The 19,977-nt window shown below is 41.1% G+C and overlaps 1 protein-coding gene across 3 annotated transcripts in view; it reads right to left on the bottom strand.

Annotated features, from left to right (window-relative positions):
* Window positions 1-19,977, bottom strand: part of abca1 (ATP binding cassette subfamily A member 1) — a 160,444-nt gene that overhangs the window by 117,579 nt on the left and 22,888 nt on the right. Inside the window, exons 1-3 of one of the 3 annotated variants that reach the window (XM_016991135.2) lie at window positions 19,398-19,511; window positions 7,964-8,106; window positions 1,376-1,469 (exon numbers count right to left, since the gene is read on the bottom strand). In XM_016991135.2, the coding sequence (XP_016846624.2) occupies window positions 1,376-1,469; window positions 7,964-8,029 (160 nt within the window). In that variant the 5' untranslated portion in view covers window positions 8,030-8,106; window positions 19,398-19,511. Of the gene's footprint in view, window positions 1-1,375; window positions 1,470-7,963; window positions 8,107-19,397; window positions 19,512-19,977 lie in introns of those variants that run through there. The other 2 variants (XM_008103698.3, XM_062971510.1) reach the window with 2 other exon arrangements.

Genomic DNA, 19,977 nt, shown 5'->3' with positions numbered 1-19,977 from the left:
AGCATTTGTACATTCAGCGAAGGACAAAAGGGATCCTCTCACCTCTGCAGGAGTCTACCGTATACCACACAGCTGTGGACAAGTCTACATAGGGACCACCCATTGCCCAAACACAAATCAAGGAACATGAAAAGCACTGCAGACTAACTCAACCAGAGAAGTCAGCCATAGCAGAGCACTTGAAAAACCAACATGGACACAGTGTATTATTTGAGAACACAGAAATGCTGGACCACTTATGTCAGACTACACAGAGAAGCCACTGAAATCCACAAGCATGTGGATAATTTCAACAGAAAGGAGGAAACCATGAAAATGAACAAAATCTGGCTACCAGTATTAAAAAAAACTCTAAAATCAGAACAGCAAATAAAGAACAACACTCTGAAAACAGGGGAATTCCAGACATGAATCAATCAGTGACAGCTAACACCTCTGAACAAAAGATTCCCCCAGGCAGGAAGAAGCCAAGACAGGAATCTATCAAGGCCATTCATGCAAATCAAGGTGATTAATTAAAACATTCACACTGGCCTCCAACAGACAAGAGTTCTTTCTCCCACCCTGGACCTTCCACAGATACATAAACCTTCCTTGCTTAGTTTTTCCAATATATCTCACAACCTCTGAGGATGCCTGTCATAGATGTGGGCGAAACGTCTGGAGAGAATGCTTCTGGAACATGGCCCTACAGCCTGGAAAACTTACAAAAACCCTTATATAACTTTGTTTCTATTACACTAAGTAATGGTTTTGCACAGAAGGGAGCAAAGGAAGGAGGTTGTATTGGCCCTTGGTTGGAATGTGGTAGACACAGATCTCACCTTCCAAATACGTTTATGTTGTACTTTGCAGGCCATAATTCTCTAAGGCAGTGGCTCTCAACCTGTGGGTCCCCAGATGGTTTGCCTTCAACTCCCAGAAATCCTAATGGTAAACTGGCTGGGATTTCTGGGAGTTGTAAGCTAAAACACCTGGGAACATAGGTTGGGGGCGGCAGCATTTTTCCATTGTTTTGGATCCCACTTGACCAGATTTAGTTCAGATAAATTATTTTTAACCAGGAAATAAAACAAAAGTTGGCTTTTGGTTTAACTTCCAAAAGGTCTAAAATGGGAGGAGGAAATTGAAAACTATCAAATAAAATTAATTTCTTAGACATTTGAAAATGGGAAAGGGACCTTGTGCGCTCAAAAACATTGCATAAGGTTTGCACTTTACCCACCCCTGGTTTTGCAGAGAATGCAAAAGGAAGGGAGAGCACATTAAACTTAGATCTTATGAAATAAAGTGAAAAAGCAAATCACATGAGTACACTACAAGATATGATAACCTCGTATCTTGTAGTGCAGATACGCCAGGAACTCATACTTACATTCATGTTGTTCATAAGGTGGATAGGAGAGACGCACCGAAATCAATATGAAGAAGAGAAACAAAGGCCAAGCAACCTCAATTAGCAGCTGGAACTGGAAGAGAATAGAAAAAGAGCGAGATAACAGCATTAAACCTCCAGATTTGCTATCACCATGAAATAGAGAACAATGAGGTCCATCTTCCATTAATGTTCTCAAATCTCTAGATTTGTGAGAACAAATATCACTGCTAGATATGCCTACATGGTAATCTAATCTCACATATCTACACCATACATCTCTATGTACACATGACGGCACTGTACATCCACTGTTAAATGAAAATGTATGTTAAAGGGTATTGAAATGCAGATTTCTTCTTTATGTAATACTAGAATTTGTAATTCATAATTCAGATGTGTCTGACCCACATTTTCTGCATTCTCCAAAGACTGGGAAAACGTACATATTAAAATAGAATACATTTCCAGTGTAAACAAACACTGCTAAAACACAATTTAGATGTGAGAGTAATATATACAAGCAACATCTGTGATGTGCACAAATATGCATGCTTTGTGGAAAAGAAATTCTCACCCATTGAAAACAACAATTAATTCACAGAAGTGTGGAATTGGGGAAATTTTTCAGTGAAGGGGAAAATCCTGCAAACTGCTAAAACCTGAGGATTACAGTATGACCTCCTTACAAAATATGTTCTCTCTAGGAATCTTCCCATCCTTCCAAGCCATTTTAATGCATATTTGGAAGTCACCACAGAGTTACACTAGAGGACCTAGCAAATTCACAGAGAGCATACCACTCTAAATTTTTATAGGTTTTCTGTGGTAAGTCTATGGTAATTTTCATCAGTAATAATTAATTTCAATAGGCTTTGCTATTATCCAGGTAAGCACATGAACACATCCCATGTTGATACAGGAGTTGTACTATATATCAAATGCTAAACTGACTGCCTCCATCCAAATAAATCATTACATCTGGGCATCCACACAGTTATTGCCAGAGATATTAAATTTCAGTAGAGGAACTACTGTTCAGCGTGTGTGTACATGGGCATTTAAAATTAGATGTGACATTTAAAATAGGGTCAAGAAATAAAGATGGTCTGAGGAATATTACTATACTGAAACTAAATCTAAACTGTAGATAAATACCTCTCCAGAAAACACTATATACAGTAGAGTCTCACTTATCCAACGTAAACGGGCCGGCAGAATGTTGGATAAGCGAATATGTTGGATAATAAGGAGGCATTAAGAAAAAGCCTATTAAACATCAAATTAGGTTATGATTTTACAAATGAAGCACCAAAACATCATGTTAGACAACAAATTTGGCAGAAAAAGTAGTTCAATACGTAGTAAAGCTATGTAGTAATTACTGTACTTATGAATTTAGCACCAAAATATCACGATATATTGAAAACATTGACTACAAAAATGTGTTGGATAATCCAGAATGTTGGATAAGCGAGTGTTGGATAAGTGAGACTCTACTGTATTAAGAACAATATCCATGGTGTAGCCTGAAACTGCGGAGATCCCCTCAATATGTTTCGCGGAGCCCCAAAGTTCCAATAAGCACGTTTTGAGAACTGCTGGTTTATACAGTGGACTCTGTGGGACCCACAACACTATCACATTGTCTTTGCAGGAAAAATTGCAGGCAATGCATCAATGACATCTTTTAAGGTGATAGAGGACCCAGCAATCTTTTGCTCTCAACACAGTTGTACTTGCAGCACTAAAATTATTCACACTGCAATTATAATGGCTGAATCCCCTTGGTCCAATTGCAACATGCATAGGAAAACGGAGTTAATTAATCTGCATTTCCCCTCCAAATTAGGGTTTCCCAGCTCCAAGACCTAGCTTTTCTTCTCTAGACTTCAACATTATCTGTTTTGAACTGGGATATATGGCAGTGTGGATTCAGATAAACCAGTTCAAAGCAGATATTGTGGCCTTGATATTCTGGATTATATGGCAATATGGAAGGGCCCTGAGTCCATACTGCTATATATCCCAGTTCAAAGCAGATAATGTGGAATTTTATTCAGCTGTATGGAAGGGGGCCTATGTCTATTCACTGCTAAGGATCCAAAGTGGCACCATTCATGCATGGAAAAAAATATATCACCATGGTTCCATAAAATTCAGTGTGGTGTACTGGTTAGATTGATCTTGGAACATCTAGGTTCTCATCGCTACAAAGGACCTTTCTACACTACATAATTATAGCACTATGGTTCCACTTCTGACTACCATCACTGCATTCTCTGGAAATCTGGGGGTTGCAGTTGTAGCAGAGCTCTCTCCCTGAGAATTTCAAGTCTCCCTCTCTAATAATCAAATCCCAGTATTCCATAGGAATTAAAGTTGGATCATAGCACTATGACTGTGCGGTGTGGAAAGATCCTAAGCCATGAAGCTTTCTAGACAACCATGGCTTAGTCATTCTCTTCCCCATCCTATCCTATCTTATCAGACCTGAAGACACTGACAATGTGCTTTTGAACAATAGATCAGTTGTAATTACTACCGCCCAGTCCTTATTGTCTACTGCCCTGATCTCCAGCACTTTACTCTCATCCTAATTCTATCTTGTGTTTTGCACATGCCCCTCCCTGGTAATCTCTAATTTGCCCCATTTTTACCATGATTCCTCTCAATGTATGTTATTGTATTGTTTACCTAACTGTTTTAATTATATTGTTGTGGTTTTATTTTTTTTATCTGTTGATCCTTGGGCTTGGTCCCCATGTAAGCCACACCAAGTCCCCTCGGGAGGATGGAGCCGGGTTATAAAAATAAAGTTACTATATTGTTATTAATATTATTTTATTGTATGACACAGCAAACAAGATAGATATGCTGGATTTCGTTTCACAAAATCACAAGTCAAACACTTCCCAAGTGTCTAGGACTGTGTGATGTATTTTCGGATGATGTGTGTAGATCCCAGTAGGGTGGCCTTTTGCAGTTGGCAGATCGTAATTTTGTCAATGTCTATTGTTTCCAAATGCCGGCTGAGATCTTTTGGCACAGCACCCAATGTGCCCATCACCACCCGGGACCACCTGCACTGGTTTCTGCCAGAGTCTTTGATGTTCAATCTTGAGGTCCTGATAGCGGCTGAGTTTTTCCTGTTGTTTTTCGTCAATGTGACTGTCACCTGGGATGGCAACATCAATGATCCAAACCTTTTTCTTTTCCACAACTGTGATGTCTGGTGTGTTGTGTTCCAGAACTTTGTCAGTCTGGATTCAGAAGTCCCACAGTATCTTTGCGTGCTCATTTTCCAATACTTTTGCAGGTTTGTGATCCCACCAGTTCTTTACTGCTGGAAGGTGGTACTTGAGGCATAAGTTCCAATGAATCATTTGGGCCACATAGTTGTGCCTCTGTTTGTATGTCTGTGCAATTTTCTTATAGCAGCTGAGGATATGATCAATGGTTTCATCAGCTTCCTTGCATAGTCTGCATTTTGGGTCATCAGCTGATTTTTCGATCTTGGCCTTAATTGTGTTTGTTCTGATGGCTTGCTCCTGGGCTGCAAGGATCAGGCCTTCTGTCTCCTTCTTCAGGGTCCCATTCGTGAGCCATAGTCAATTATTATTATTATTATTATTATTATTATTATTATTATTATTATTAGTTTGTATTGTAAAGATAAACTGGGAATGGGAAGAGAATGATTTGGGAGGGGGTTGGGGTGGAAGGAAATATAAATATACCTAATGCTATAAAATAATTGTAAATTTTCAAATGCATAATTACAGGGACCTTTGTAACTCTTAGAGGATACCAAGCATGCTCAGTGGCTATGATTTGTTGTAGGAACAAGGGGAAGAGAGAGGAAGGAATAAAGTGACTGGAATCTTGGACATGGAACAATGTGCAATGCAAAATCTTGTCGGAGGCCCCCTTGTTATTGTCCAGCAAGCCAACTTTTGTTTTGTATTGCTGAAGCTCACTCAGAGCTTCTCAATATAAACACGTACTTAAGATTTTTACAACTCACTGGGGGTTTGTTTGAAAGCTTCCTTCCCCCCTGTTAAGAGCTTGTCCAGTAAACAGCTGGGAAAGCTCTTCCCCTCGCACCTCCATTTTCCAAACTGCAGCAGCTGAAATAAGCATTGCGAAAGCCGGGTACAAAGCTCAGCTTGACGTGTGCAGTGCAAGCGTTACATTTGTGCTCCTGGAAGACGTCCAGGACAAAGTGTATCCTCACTGAACCCTGTGGGTGGAAAGCCACCCTGGGGCTCCGACTTGAGCAAACACAGCCTCATGGACATTTGTCTCCTTATTCAGCATCTCTATCTATCCATTTATCCATCTGAAAACAGTCTGTTATCTACAATGCTGATGCAATAGCGTAAAAGGTGACCAATGACCGCAATCTGTCAGTGGACTAAAAAGAGATGGAGTTGGGATAGAGTTGCACCAACATTTCCACCCTTGTAGTTCCACGGATTTCCTTCATCAGATTTGGAAAATTTCATTTTTTGAACTGTAACTTCCAGAATCCCTCTAGACAAAAAGTTAAAATTTTCAACCTCTGCTCAGCATGCATACAGCATCAGCATCCTTTTCTTTGGGCATTATGAATATGCAAGATCTGTGCTAGCACGGTACTGGTAACCTCCCTGTCTCTACACCAATGCAATGATACCACCAAAAATACTTCATTTGCACGCTGCCTACACAATGATCACTCCAACATCTGTGATTAATTGCAGGAGGATAATTCTCCACCACTGTGCCTCTTCTTGGAAGAATCAAGTCCTGAGAAAGCAAGTGATGGACAGGAGCCAGCCAAAGGAGAAGCCGCATAGATCACCACTCTTGGGATTTTAACGGCAATTTGACTAATAATAGAGCATTACTAGTTGCTGCTGTCTCATCTGTCAGCGAACTGATTTTTTTGCAGGATTCAAAACATATTATTCTTGCTTGGACAACAGTGGGGGAAACAAGTCAAAACAAATGGCATTCTGTGGGCAAACAAGGCTATGCAGCCAGGGGCGGGTGTGGGTGGGATGGGATTGGATGTTCTGCATATAAACTTTGTTCCACCATTGTCACCTAATTAAATTTGGGAAACCATCCATATTGCAAAATTACATTCACTTGTGACACCGAGTCCTTGATGGAGTACTTCCTCATTCTTTCCACATGCTGCTGGAGGTTTTTATGGTGTTGTAAATTAGTTTGACACGACTTTAGCTGCAATCCTATGGAATCCTGGGATTTTGAGTTTGTGTGAGTAAACAGATACCCATGTGACGTTGCCGCGCTGGCTTGACTCCAGAAACTACACTGTAAAATTAATGCAATGTAACATGACCGTAAATTGCCATGGCTCAATGCTGTAGTTTGGCAAAATATTTATTTATTTATTTACAGTATTTATATTCCACCCTTCTCACCCCAAAAGAGACTCAAGGCAGATCACAATGCACATACACATGGAAACATTCAGTGCCATTAGACAAACAACATATAGAAAGACACAGAGGCAATTTAACATTTTTCCAGCTTCTGGCTTCATGAGGGTATGCTCAATTGCAGCCACAGGTGGAGCTGTCGCTTCATCGTCCACTTGTGACACCGAGTCCTTGATGGGGTACTTCCTCATTCTTTCTGCATGCTGCTGGAGGTTTTTATGATGTTGTAAATTAGCCTTCCCGCATAAAGCTGTACCTAAATTTCCTACTCTACAGATGCAACTGTCTTTCGAACTGCATAAGTCAACAGCGAGCTAGGCTATTAATGGTTGGGAGCTCAATCTGACCTGGGCTGGCTTCGAATTCATGACCTCTTGGTCAATAGTGATTTATTGCAGCTGACTACTAACCAGCTGCACCATAGCCTGGCCCTATCAGCACTCTTTGGCAGCAAGGTCTGAAGACCTTGTACAACTATACTTCCCATGATTCCTTACGTTTGAGCCATAGCAGTTAAAGTGGTATCAAACTGTATTAATAGCTGTCCTCATGGTCACAGCTAAGATGTACTACCAGTTGGCATGGAGCATAATAAAAGATTCTCGTTGATTAATTAATTGCTCTCCCCAAAGCTATTTCAAAACTAGGGTTGATATAAAGACCAAGAGAACAACCAACCCGAGTTTCAAATGGGCTTTTAGAAAGATACACAAAGAAAAGTAATGAAAGATGACCATTCAGTCTTTGGAAGAAGCCCTGAACTTATGAGTGTGGTTGGGTGGCCGGCACAATTTGTTTACTGAAAAATCAGCAGAGAAAGGGATCCATTTTGCACTTGTGTGTGTGTGTGTGTGTGTGTGTGTAATATCTGCAAAATGTGCCTCCCATTTCGCCTCTGCCCATCTCTTGCTAGATGATGTTACTGCCAGAAATAGTGTGTACACTGCTCAAAAGGCTGTCCAAAAGGACTTGGCTTATTGCCAAAGACAAATAGATCAAACTCAATCCAGGAATTTCCTCTTTTTTCAATTGATGCATAAATGGGACAACTGGTCTCTGAAATTGTTAAGCAGGTCATTACATCCAGGAAGGCTTGCCAAATTATTCAGTTAATCGAAGCAACAGTGTGTCTTACCGTTTGCCGTCTCCTAAAGGTGAAATTTTTCCATAGCAGCAAACCCAACTGTGTCCAGAAGGCCATCTTCCTTCTGTATGTACCAGCAATCAGCACCTTGGATGGAAACAGCACACAGCAGAGCTACTGTGGCTGGTCATCAACTAGAAAGAAGAAAACAGAAGATCAGCTATCTTAGCAGATTCCTAAAGAGAAGTAAATCACTCCATAGGTATCACGTTTCACTCTTTTATATATTTCTCTAGGCTATATTTGAGATGAAAGAACTAGCAAAAGACCCTCTGAGGAAACCCAATGAAATTAATGGAATCACCATAAGTCAACAAGCAACTTGAATTCAGTAACCTTTAAGCAATGTCCCATATTCCAGTCTGGAGAGACTTGATCCACACACTGATGGATCCAGACATCCATCTACAAAAGAGAAAGCTTTTGTTGCATGCAAACTGTTGTGTGAACAGTTACCTCTGCCAAAGAGAGTTCCTGCAAGGTAGAGACAGAAATTCATAAAAACGCTTTTCCAGATGACAACTTCTAAAATCTCCCAACCGGTATGGCCACATTATATAGCATCAACAATACTGACAAACTGGAGCAGTGGTTCTCAACCTGTAGATTTCCAGGTGTTTTGGCCTACATTTCCCAAAAATCCCAGCTAGTTTACCAGCTGATAGGATTTCTGGGAGTCGAAGGCCAAAACATACGTATGAAGACCCACAGGTTGAGAACCACTGCCATAGACACGTAGAAGGATGACCAAAAACATCAAAGTTTTGGGAACCTTGGCCTTATGAGAAGCAACCTAGAGAGATATGCATATTTAGCTTTTCTGCCTAAATATGAGGGAAAAATACTTTTCTACAGGAGCAGTTTGAAAGAGTAATAGACTCCCAAGCAAAGTGGTGAACTCTTCATTTTTTGAACATATTGATTAATAGGAGCTCCCAGTGGCACAGTAGGTTAAACCGCAGAGCTGTTGAACTTGCTGATCAGAAGGTTGGTGGCTTGAATCTGGGGAGCGGGGTGAGCCCCCACTTTTAGCCCCAGCTTCTCCCAACCAAGCAGTTTGAAAACATGCAAATGGAAGTATATCAATAGATATCACTCTGGCGGGAAGGTAATGATTATTTATTTATTTATTTATTTATTTACAGTATTTATATTCTGCCCTTCTCACCCCGAAGGGGACTCAGGGTGGATCACATTATATACATATAAGGCAAACATTTAATGCCCATAAACACATAGAACCGAGACAGAGACAGACGCAGAGGCAATTTAACCTTCTCCTAAGGGGATGTTCGATTCTGGCCACAGGGGGGAGCAGCTGCTTCATCATCCACTGTGATGGCACTTCCTCATTCCAACGTCGTAAATTAGTTAAATTTGCCTCCCCACTTTATAAGTGGTACCTTATTTCCTACTTGATAGATGCAATTATCTTTCGGGTTGCTAGGTCAGTAACGAGCAGGGGCTATATTTTATTTTTTAATTGACGGGTGCTCACCCTGCCACAGGCTGGCCTCGAACTCTTGACCTCATGGTCAGAGTGATTTATTGCAGCAGGCTGCTCACCATCCTGCGCCACAGCCCGGCCCCTCCACGCAGTCATGCCGACCACATGACCTTGGAGGTATCGACAGAAAATGCTGGCTCTTCAGCTTAGAAATGGAGATGAGCACCACCCCACAGAGACGGACACGACTAGACTTTATGTCAGGGAAAAACCTTTACTATTGCACCCAAAAAGTGGGTGCAAACTTTTGTCTCTATATATCCTTATATTTTTCCAATATTTATTTACTTGCAGGAGCACTTACTCATTTTGACATTTTCAAGAATGCCAGACCCTCCAACTGTGTAATTTAGAGATATATATATCTCCTGTGGACTTTAAGAGATGATAGGGATACCTTTGGGGAATACGAACACCACAAAACAGGCAACACATTTCCAAAGTACCGTTGGCTCAGAATCTACAGAGAAATTCTCCCTTTTCTTGGTTTTGTTTTGTTGTGGGTTATGAAAACATTTGGCTTCAACTGCAAAGCAGCTCCCAAGAAAACAAAGCTTTATTTCTGAGACTTCTAAAAAAGCCAAAAATACCAGTTTTCTTTAACCCAGCAGCCAGTTGTTTTGAACTATAATCCTCAGCAACTGGCATGCTCAATGGCCTGTGTATCTAGGGATTATAGGAGTTGTAATCCAACAAATCCATTGAGTGCTGGGTTCCAGGAGGCTACCCTATCTAACTTGGTCCATTACCCATTGTCGTATTTTCATAGCTGTATGGTCCGGGAGGGCGGAAATTAAAAAGTGCACATTGGCAGCTCGTTCTTATCTCATCCTTTGCCACAGCTGTATTAAGCAAATATTCAACAGCCGCAGGGCAGAGAGAAGCTTTGGCAAACAATGCAGCTGTTTGCTCAGCTCCTGAGAGGGGGGAAATGGCAGGGGAAACCTTTTCCCTACAAAATAACTATTTAGTCAATGAATAGCAAACCTCTGAAAATCCTGGGGAGCAGACAGACAGGGACGGCTCTTGGCAAAAGGGTTGACTATTAGGGCTATGCCCCTCCAATCTTTGGTGCCAGGAGCTTTAAAAAAATCCAGAAAAGCAGCTTTACCCAAACATGGTTTCAGACATTGAGCAGTTACACTCAATGGCTATTTGTTCATTGGAGAGAACACATATCTAGCAATTCATAGGTCTTCTAGCACAACATTTTGGTCACTTTCTGCTGGAACATGACTATAGAATCATACTGAAAGATCTAGATTTCCAGAGAGGCGTTCTCTCCAGGAACATCTAAGTCAGTAGTTTTCAATCTGTGGATCCCCAATGTTTTGGCCTTCAACTCCCATAAATCATAACAGCTGGTAAACTGGCTGGGATTTCTGGGAGTTGTAGGCCAAAACACCTGGGGACCCACAGGTTGAGAACCTCTGATCTAAAGGGCCTTCAATACAAAGTACATAGAGTCTCACTTATCCAACACTCGCTTATCCAACATTCTGGATTATCCAATGCATTTTTGTAGTCAATGTTTTCCAAACATCATGATATTTTGGTGCTAAATTCATAAATACAGTAATTCCTGCATAGCATTACTGAATATTGAACTACTTTTTCTGTCAAATTTGTTGTATAACATGATGTTTTGGTGCTTAATTTGTAAACTCATAACCTAATTTGATGTTTAATAGGCTTTTCCTTAATCCCTCCTTATTATTCAACATATTCGCTTATCCAACATTCTGCCGGCCCGTTTATGTTGGATAAGTGAGACTCTACTGTATATATGCTCCACTGCCCTATGATTCCCTGTAGGAGCATCTGGAGACCTGGTACATTTGGAGGCTGTTTAAAGTTTTAAGGAGGAGCAAAGATTATAACCCAGTTTGTGCAATCAAGCTTTTGGATGCTGGCACATATATGGATCTACAATTGTCACTTTTATATAACTTTGCCACAACACCTGCAACCTGGCACAGCTCACTCAAAGCGATTGCACTCCAGAGAATAAACACTGAGTATCAATCATTAAATTGCTGCACACAGTATGAGACCTTTATTTGTAGATTCAATATCCATAGTTCTTCAACTCATAACTCCAAAGTATTTTGGGACTCTATAGATCCTCCAGTGCAATGCTATGATACCAAGTATATTGAAAATATAAAGTTCCTTATTATCCACATTTTCAGATATTGATGGAAGGTCAATATCTGCATTAATTTTTCAATGAAGCGTCTAAAATTTGTTGTTAGTACCTGAATTGGCTTGTCTTAACAGTGCCATAATGCTACTTTTTTCCTTCCCTTTTCTGTACTGAAACAAAATGGTACAGCTATCTATTTTGACTCAAGGCCCTTCCAGACAGGCCCTATATCCTAGGATCTGATCTCAGGTTCTCTGTATATCCCAAAGTATCTGGCAGTAAGGACTCATATAATCCAGTTTAATGCCGAAAACCTGGAATCAGATCCTGGGATATAGGGCCTGTCTGTCCGAAAGGGCCCTCAGTGTCTTATTGATGAACTAAAATATGTTTTACATTGAAAATAAAAAGGAATATAAAAATTGGGGGATCCCCACTGAAGGAATATAAACACGTGGCCCTCCAGATGTGACAGCACTACAACCCCCATTTGGGACAGAAAAAAAAACTTGAAAATAGTCAAATTATAAATGAAAAACATGTTTCATAAGTTTCAGGAAATCCTGACAATGAGAATTGTAGATTGACAAGAATCCTTATCATTCAACAGTAATTCTATGCCAACTTGCATGCTTTTTTCCTGCAGAAAATGCTGTTTCTATGCAAAATAGAAAGCCCTCGGTGGCGCAGCATGTTAAAGTGTTGAGCTGCTAAACTTGCGGACCAAAAGCTCACAGATTTGAATCTGGGGAGCAGAGTGACCACCCGCTGTTAACCCCAGCTTCTGCCAACCTAGCAGTTCGAAAACATGCAAATGTGAGTAGATCAATAGTTACCGCTCTGGCGGGAAGGTAGCGGCGCTCCATGCAGTCATGCCAGCAACATGACCTTGGAGGTGTCTATGGACAATGCCGGTTCTTTGGCTTAGAAATGGAGATGAGCACCAACCCCCAGTCGGACACAACTAGACTTAATGTCAGGGGAAAGCCTTTACCTTTACTTACCCTTTATAAAAAATACTCTGCATGTGAATTTCATACAAAAGGAGTCCCACTCTGTGAATAATCTTTGAAAACAGTTCAGATTTTCAAGACTTTCCCACAGAGAGAAGAAAAATGTTAAAATTCCTTTAAGAACAAAATTGGTGGGGAATGACATCCTTAGGGTCTATCATTCCCGGCCGTGGGCCAACAGATAACATTTACAAAGCCTGAAGGGCCATCATGTTCCCCACTCAGGCTCTACTGGGTACAATCGGTACTTTATAGCCATGGATTCCATATCCACAGATTCCATCATCCACAGGCTCAAAGATATCCAAAAATATTCCATAAATCAAAGCTTGATTTGCCATTTTATATAACGGAAAGTGTTTTACTATGCCATTGCACACCATGGGGCTCCAGCGTGCATGGATTTAAGTATCCGCAGGTGATATTGGAACCAAACCATTGTGGACACCAATCATGTATTTATGATTGCTGGCTTCAGTTAAGGCAGCTCATCCTTGCAACAGAGAACTGCACAGACCAGGCTGTTCTGCTTGCTCCTAATGCAATGGATTGGAGGTCAGTTGAGAAGCATCTTGGCATGCTAATATCAACCTGCCCTGCTGTTTCTGATGTGCTGTCCTTGTTCTGAGAACAAATTTTAAAAAAGGATTCCAGCCTCCAGGGAGGGGAGGGGAGGGAGAAGATTATTCAACCCTGGCTCTTTCATAATCATGATCAAAGGCTGGATCCAACTCTGACTGCGACTAGTGTTTAACTCCCAAATTTGAGCTTTTATTGATTTTGAATTCCAAAGGCAAATGGCTGCCTTTGGAAAGAGAAAAAAGAGAGTCAACACAAAAATTGTCAAAAGCCCATTGCTGCCATAGTGCTGCCACCTTTCTTATTAGGCTTAGCAGAAAGAAGAGCATAAGGAAATTGTCCATGTATGCATCTTTCCATTTGAAGATTGAGAACAGTGCTTGGAAGCACTATTTGGACTACGGTTTTTATAATATTTCATCCAGTAGCTACGCTGGCTGAGGGATTGTGAAACTGTAGTCCAAAAATAACATCTCTAAGATCTAGATTCTGGAGTCTAAGGACTTACAATTATTTTTTTAAAAGCTGAAGGATGCTTTGAAGGAAAATTCTGGAGTGTCTGTGTGCTTTGAAGCCATCTTGACATCTGGATTGGGTTGCCGCGTTATGACCTCAATAGATGTGACAGGCAATGGGAAGGCAGCAGGGATATGTAGGCAAGGTAATGGCCCACATAACCAATGTGGTCTAAGTCTGGCTGGGAGCCAATGTGGCATCACAGAGGGTTCAGCCCAGTAAGTGTGGCCACCAACATGGCTGCTCTAAGATTATTATGGAGCACAATGTTCTGTACTGGTCCCAGATGAAGCAGTCTATGAAGACACAACCCTAAGCAAAGTCACTTTTGCCCAGGGGCCTCCAACATACTTGAAATGGCCCTGGTACTTCATGCTCAGGGGTCCCTGGTGGGGCAGCAGGTTAAACTGCTGAGCTGCTCAAATTGCTGACCAAAAGGTCGGTGGTTCAAATCAGGGGAGCGGGGATTAGCTCCCGCTGTTAGCTCCAGCTTCTGCCAACCTAGCAGTTTGAAAACATGCCAATGGGAGTAGATCAATAGGTACCGCTCTGGCGGGAAGGTAACGGCACTCCGTGCAGTCATGCCGGCCACATGACCTTGGAGTTGTCTATGGACAATGCCGGCTCTTTGGCTTAGAAATGGAGATGAGCACCAACCCCCAGAGTTGGACACAACTAGACTTAATGTCAGATGAAAACCTTTACCTTACTTCATGCTCATCTAAATAACTGATTGCCCACTTAGAGGTGGACTCTATGTGTGTGGTGGTGTTACAAATGTCATCACAGGCTGGCAATGGTGCACTGAAGTCAGAGTTCAGATGGTTAAAGCCAACCTTAAAAACTGTGGCATAGACACTGAAAACTGGGAAGCCCTGGCCCTTGAGCACTCTAACTGGAGGTCAGCTGTGATCAGCAGTGCTGCGGAGTTTGAAGAGGCACGGATAGAGGGCTTAAGGGAGAAGCGTGCCAAGAGGAAGGAGCGTCAAGCCAAGCCTGACCGGGACCGCCTTCTACCTGGAAACCGATGTCCTCACTACGGGAGAACATGCAGATCAAGAATAAGTCTCTTCAGCCATCTACGGACACACCCCTAAGATGGAAGACAATCATCCTCGAACTATGAGGGATCGCCTAAGTAAGATGGTCAAAACCTTGTGTCTAAGTAGAAGAAACTACGGACTTCATCACATGGGACTTCGCAAGTGTCCTAAGACGCTTGCAGCACACTTCATCTACAGATCCCCATGCCACCCATTACATGATACAAACTCCCTTCCAGCCAGGCTCCATAGATGAACTGTACTGCAAGCATCCTAGGATGCTCTGCCCAGAACACATGAAGCTTCCCATGTTCCATGGGCAGCAATGGGCCAGTATGGGGGAAAGTCGTGTGGTGACACATTCCCACCTGTGATGTGGAAATATCACTACGGGTAATGTCGGGTGTGGGGTGATGGGATGGCCCCATTGCCCTGTGGATTCGCCACTGAGGCTGGTGAATCCCTACGGATCCAATGGTAAGTGTGATGAAGTCCTTAGACAACCCAATAGGGCTTGTTAGAGGGAACATATTCCACCACCAACCCATTGAAACTGGCTGCTTGTCCATTTCCAGAAATAATTCAAAGTGCTGATTATGTCTTATGAACACCTACATGGCTTTGGTTCAGACTATTTCCCTATATCAGCCCGACCCACATTTTAATTTCTTCGAGGGAGGGCATTCCCTCAGTCCCACCTCCATCTCAAGCTCATTTGATGAGGACATCAGAGATAGCCTTGATTGGTCCTTTCTCTGCTGTCTTTCCTGCCAGCAGGTAAAGACCCTTTTTGTTTAGACTGGAATTAAGTTATGAAGCAAACAGGTGTTTTGAACAGAGTGTGCTGTACTTTTAGCTTTTAATTAAGTTTTAAAGCATTTTCATTATGTACCTTTCCCCCAGCAAAATTATCCCTTTGTTTTAAAGTTTTGTAAATTAAGATTGTTGCTGGACTTTGGGTGGTTGTTTTTTTGTAAGCTTACTAAGTACGTAAGTTAATTACGGTAAGTAAATAAGCTTATCTAAAAGTAAGTCCATTAAACATAGTAAAACCTACTTCTGAAGAAGCACACATAGAAAACTGCAGTGTTAACATATCTTTACCTTCCTCTTCAGCTGGATCTACACTGCCACATAATCTTATTTCAGAATACAGGGTTTTTTTTAATGTCAAGAGCGACTTGAGAAACTGCAAGTTGCTTCTGCTGTGAGAGAATTGGCTGTCTACAAGGATATTGCCAGGATACGCCCAAATGTTTTCGATGTTTTTACCATCCTTGTGGGAGGCTTCTCTCATGTCCCCGCATGGAGCTGGAGCTGACAGAGGAAGCTCAATCACACTCTCCCTGGGTTGAATTCAAACCAGCAACCTTCAAAGTCAGCACCCAACCTTCAAGTCATCAGTATGCTACCACAAGGGTTTAAACCCACTGTGCCACCAGGGGCTAACTGTATTAAACTGGATTATATGGCAGTGCAGATTTATATAATCCATTACAATACAGTTAATCTGCATTCTGAATCTGGATTATATGACAATGTAGATCCAGTTTTCCTTTCCTGTTAAATTTTACTGGATTTTTTGTGATCTTAGGGTGATTTTATACAGCATAATTAATTCATTTTGATACTATTTTAAATGCCATGGCTCAATGCTATCATACCATAGGAGTTGTAGTTTTACAAGGCCCTTAGTTTCTTCTGCTAAAGATTTCTGGTGTCTTACCAAATTGCAAATCCTAGGTTTCCATAACATTCAGCCATGGCAGTTAAAGCTGAGTCAAACTGCATTAATGCTACAAGTGTAAATAGATTCTTAGTTAAATATTACATTAAAAAATCCTTTCAAATCTGTACAATTAAGATCTTTTCGGGTTTCCCCCCTAATTGTACACTTTATTTATTTATTTGTTTATTTATTTATTACATGCATTTATACCCCGCCCTTCTCCCCGAGGGGACTCAGAACTAACTTTTTCCTGTTAGTTCATTAAAGAATGAAAGGCAGCATACATGGAATTCCTACATGCTTTCTCCCCCTTCCAGAAACCAACCAGACCCACTCTTGCCCAACTATATCATATGTTCTCACTCAGTCCTTTCTCTGGACATCCAAGTCATTCAGTTTCAAAAGCAACAAAATAATATGAGCAGTGTTCTTTTCAAATAATCACCACCTCAGGTAGCTTGCCAATAACAACAGGGAGAGAATTTACAGGAATTATACACAATCACATTGCTGATATGTGATATCCTTGAAAACTGGGAATTCACTTCCCTCTTTTCATATTTAGCTGTAACAGTTGGGTTTCAAAGGCAAATGTGATTCACACTGAAATAGGCTGGGATCATAGTCCCCTTCTACAATGCCATATAATCCAGATTATTAACACAGATAATCCACATTATCTGGTTTGAACTGGATTATATTTTTCTACACTGCCACATCAAAGCAGATAATCTGGATTTTATATTGCAGTGTAGAAGGGCCCATAGTGACTCTTGGAGTGCATTTAACACCGGTGGCACAGCGGGTTAAACCACTGAGATGCAGAACTTGCTGACTGAAAGGTCGATGTTTCAAATCTGGGGTGCGGGGTGAGCTCCCGCTGTTAGCCCCCGCTTCTGCCAACCTAGTAATTAGAAAACATGCAAATTTGGGTAGATCAATAGGTACCGCTCTGGCGGGAAGGTAACGGCGCTCCATGCATTCATGCCGGCCACATGATCTTGGAAGTGTCTACGGACAACGCCGGCTCTTCGGCTTAGAAATGGAGATGAGCACCACCCTCCAGAGTCAGACACAACTAGACTTAATGTTGGGGAAAACCTTTTTAATATGGTTTGAGTTCACTTTTATATGACTCAATGCTATGGAATCATGGGAGCTGTTGTTTTACAAGGCCGCTAGTCTTCTCTGCCAAAGAATGCTGGGTGCCAAACTACAACTCCCAGGACTCCATAGCATTGAGCCATGGCAGTCAAATTGGTGTTAAACTGCATTAATTCAACAGTGTAGAGTCAGTTGTGAATGTTTGTACTTTTCCAGAGATCCTGAGGTGTTATCACAAAAAACGTGATGACCCAATCCATTGTTTTTTCCAGCCAATTTATGTTTTCTGTACTTACTGTCTAGTAGATGACTTAACTACATCTATGTATTGCTTTATTTCTATGGCTTCTACAGTTACATAAGCCAGTCACCCAGGCTAGGCAAGGGGTTACATAGATATAGAATGAAATGGGCAATAGCAACTATACACAAGGGCTGTGTGTGCTGTTCTCATCCCCAGTCCAAACAACTGAAATTGTGGCTATAGAAAACATTTCAAAAATCCCGTAACCCGTTCTTCTTTACTCCCTGATTAGCAGGACCACAGCATATCTTTCAACAGGGTGCCACATGTACAGCTTTGGCAACTCCTGGCAGACTATGTTGCATCAGAACGACTAAACATACCAAAGAAGGGGGGGGGGGGGAAATCTCATACCAAAATTAAAACAAAATTTAAAGATTGACCCAATATGACTTTTTTAAAATGGGGATTATTTTTCACAAAAGAGCTATTTTGGAGGCTGAGTATTGTGTGCATGGCTGTTTGACATTCTCATGTTTTACTGAAACTGTGTTTTTAGCTGTTTTGTTATTTTGTACTGTTTTTATTTTGTTTTATGTTTTTACCTTGATGGGTCGCTTGAATTGTGTCTATGGGTATTGTCCCATATGCAAGCCGCCCTGCATCCCGCTTGGGAGATGGTGGTGGGGTATAAGAATAAAGCTGCTATTATTATTATTATTATATTTTATTATGACACAGCAAACAAGATAGATATGCTGGATTTCGTATCACAAAATCACAAGTCGAACACTTCCCAAGTGTCTAGGACTGTGTGATGTATTTTCGGATGATGCGTGCAGATGCCAGTAGGGTGGCCCTTTGCAGTTAGCAGATCGTAATTTTGTCAATGTCTATTGTTTCCAAATGCCAGCTGAGATCTTTTGGCACGGCACCCAATGTGCCGATCACCATTATTATTATTATTATTATTATTATTATTATTATTATTATTATTATTATTATTATGTTATTTGTTTTTCCAAAAGATAGATTTTTTAAGAGCCTAAAAACAGTATACTGATTCATAGAAAGAGACAGGTAAGAAATGATAATGACAACTGCAACATTAAAACTTGTTTCAAACAGACAAGAGTTCTTTCTCTTGCCCTGGACTTTCCATAGATATATAAATCCCACTTGCTTAGTTTCCAACAGACCTCACAACCTCTGGGGATGCCTGCTATAGATGTGGGCAAAACTTCAGGAGAGAATGCTTCTGGAACATGGCCATACAGCCTGGAAAACTCACAGCAACCCACCAATAATGATAATGATGATGATGATGATAATAATAATAATAATAATAATAATAATTTAGGAATGCATCCAAAGGAATAGCTGGGACATTCTATTTAACCTCTACTCTACAATCTGAATGCTACCCAACTCCCATTGACACCAATGACAGGATCTACTGCAAGGAATTCCAGACATAAAGCATCCTGAGTTTTCTCATTTGAGTGAATTGTCATAACCAGAACTCATTAAGATTAAAGTCTTACCTGAATTGCTGCAACAAACACAGACAAGTAATACGGCCAATGGAGCCAGCCTTGAGCTCTCTAAGCCCTCAGGAGCACTACGGTCCCTGCCAGATTTGGTCTGTTGCAAATGTCAGCAGTGGATGTGAGCTTTGACCCCAAAGTCTGGTGGCAGATCCGTTATCAGCTGAATGGAGCCAATATGGCCATTTGTGTTCGAGAGAGTCCCAGAAATGAGGAACCTGGCTCCTGTTGATCAGATCATTTTCTTTAAGGCAAACTCCCTACATTTTCTAGTGAGATATAAAGTTAATACATTTCCTAATTATTACTTAGTTTTATACTTATGAGTGATATTTTGACTTATACTTGACATCTACTGTTATTTATTCTTTTCTATGTATTATGATTTGTTTTTACTTCTGTCGATTTAATTTTTCCCCGAATTGTCGCCTGTTTATTATTATTAATATTGTATTTCCTGTTGTAAGCCACTCCAAGTCCCCTTGGGTAGAAGAGGCGGAACATAAATTTTAAAAGGTAAAGGTTTCCCCTGACATTAAGTCAAGTCATGTCCAGGGGGGTTGGTGCCGGCATTGTC

This window comes from Anolis carolinensis, chromosome 2 (genome assembly GCF_035594765.1).
Source record: "Anolis carolinensis isolate JA03-04 chromosome 2, rAnoCar3.1.pri, whole genome shotgun sequence".
In the NCBI taxonomy this organism is placed as follows: domain Eukaryota; kingdom Metazoa; phylum Chordata; class Lepidosauria; order Squamata; family Dactyloidae; genus Anolis; species Anolis carolinensis.
This window is presented reverse-complemented; position numbering and strand designations above follow the sequence as displayed.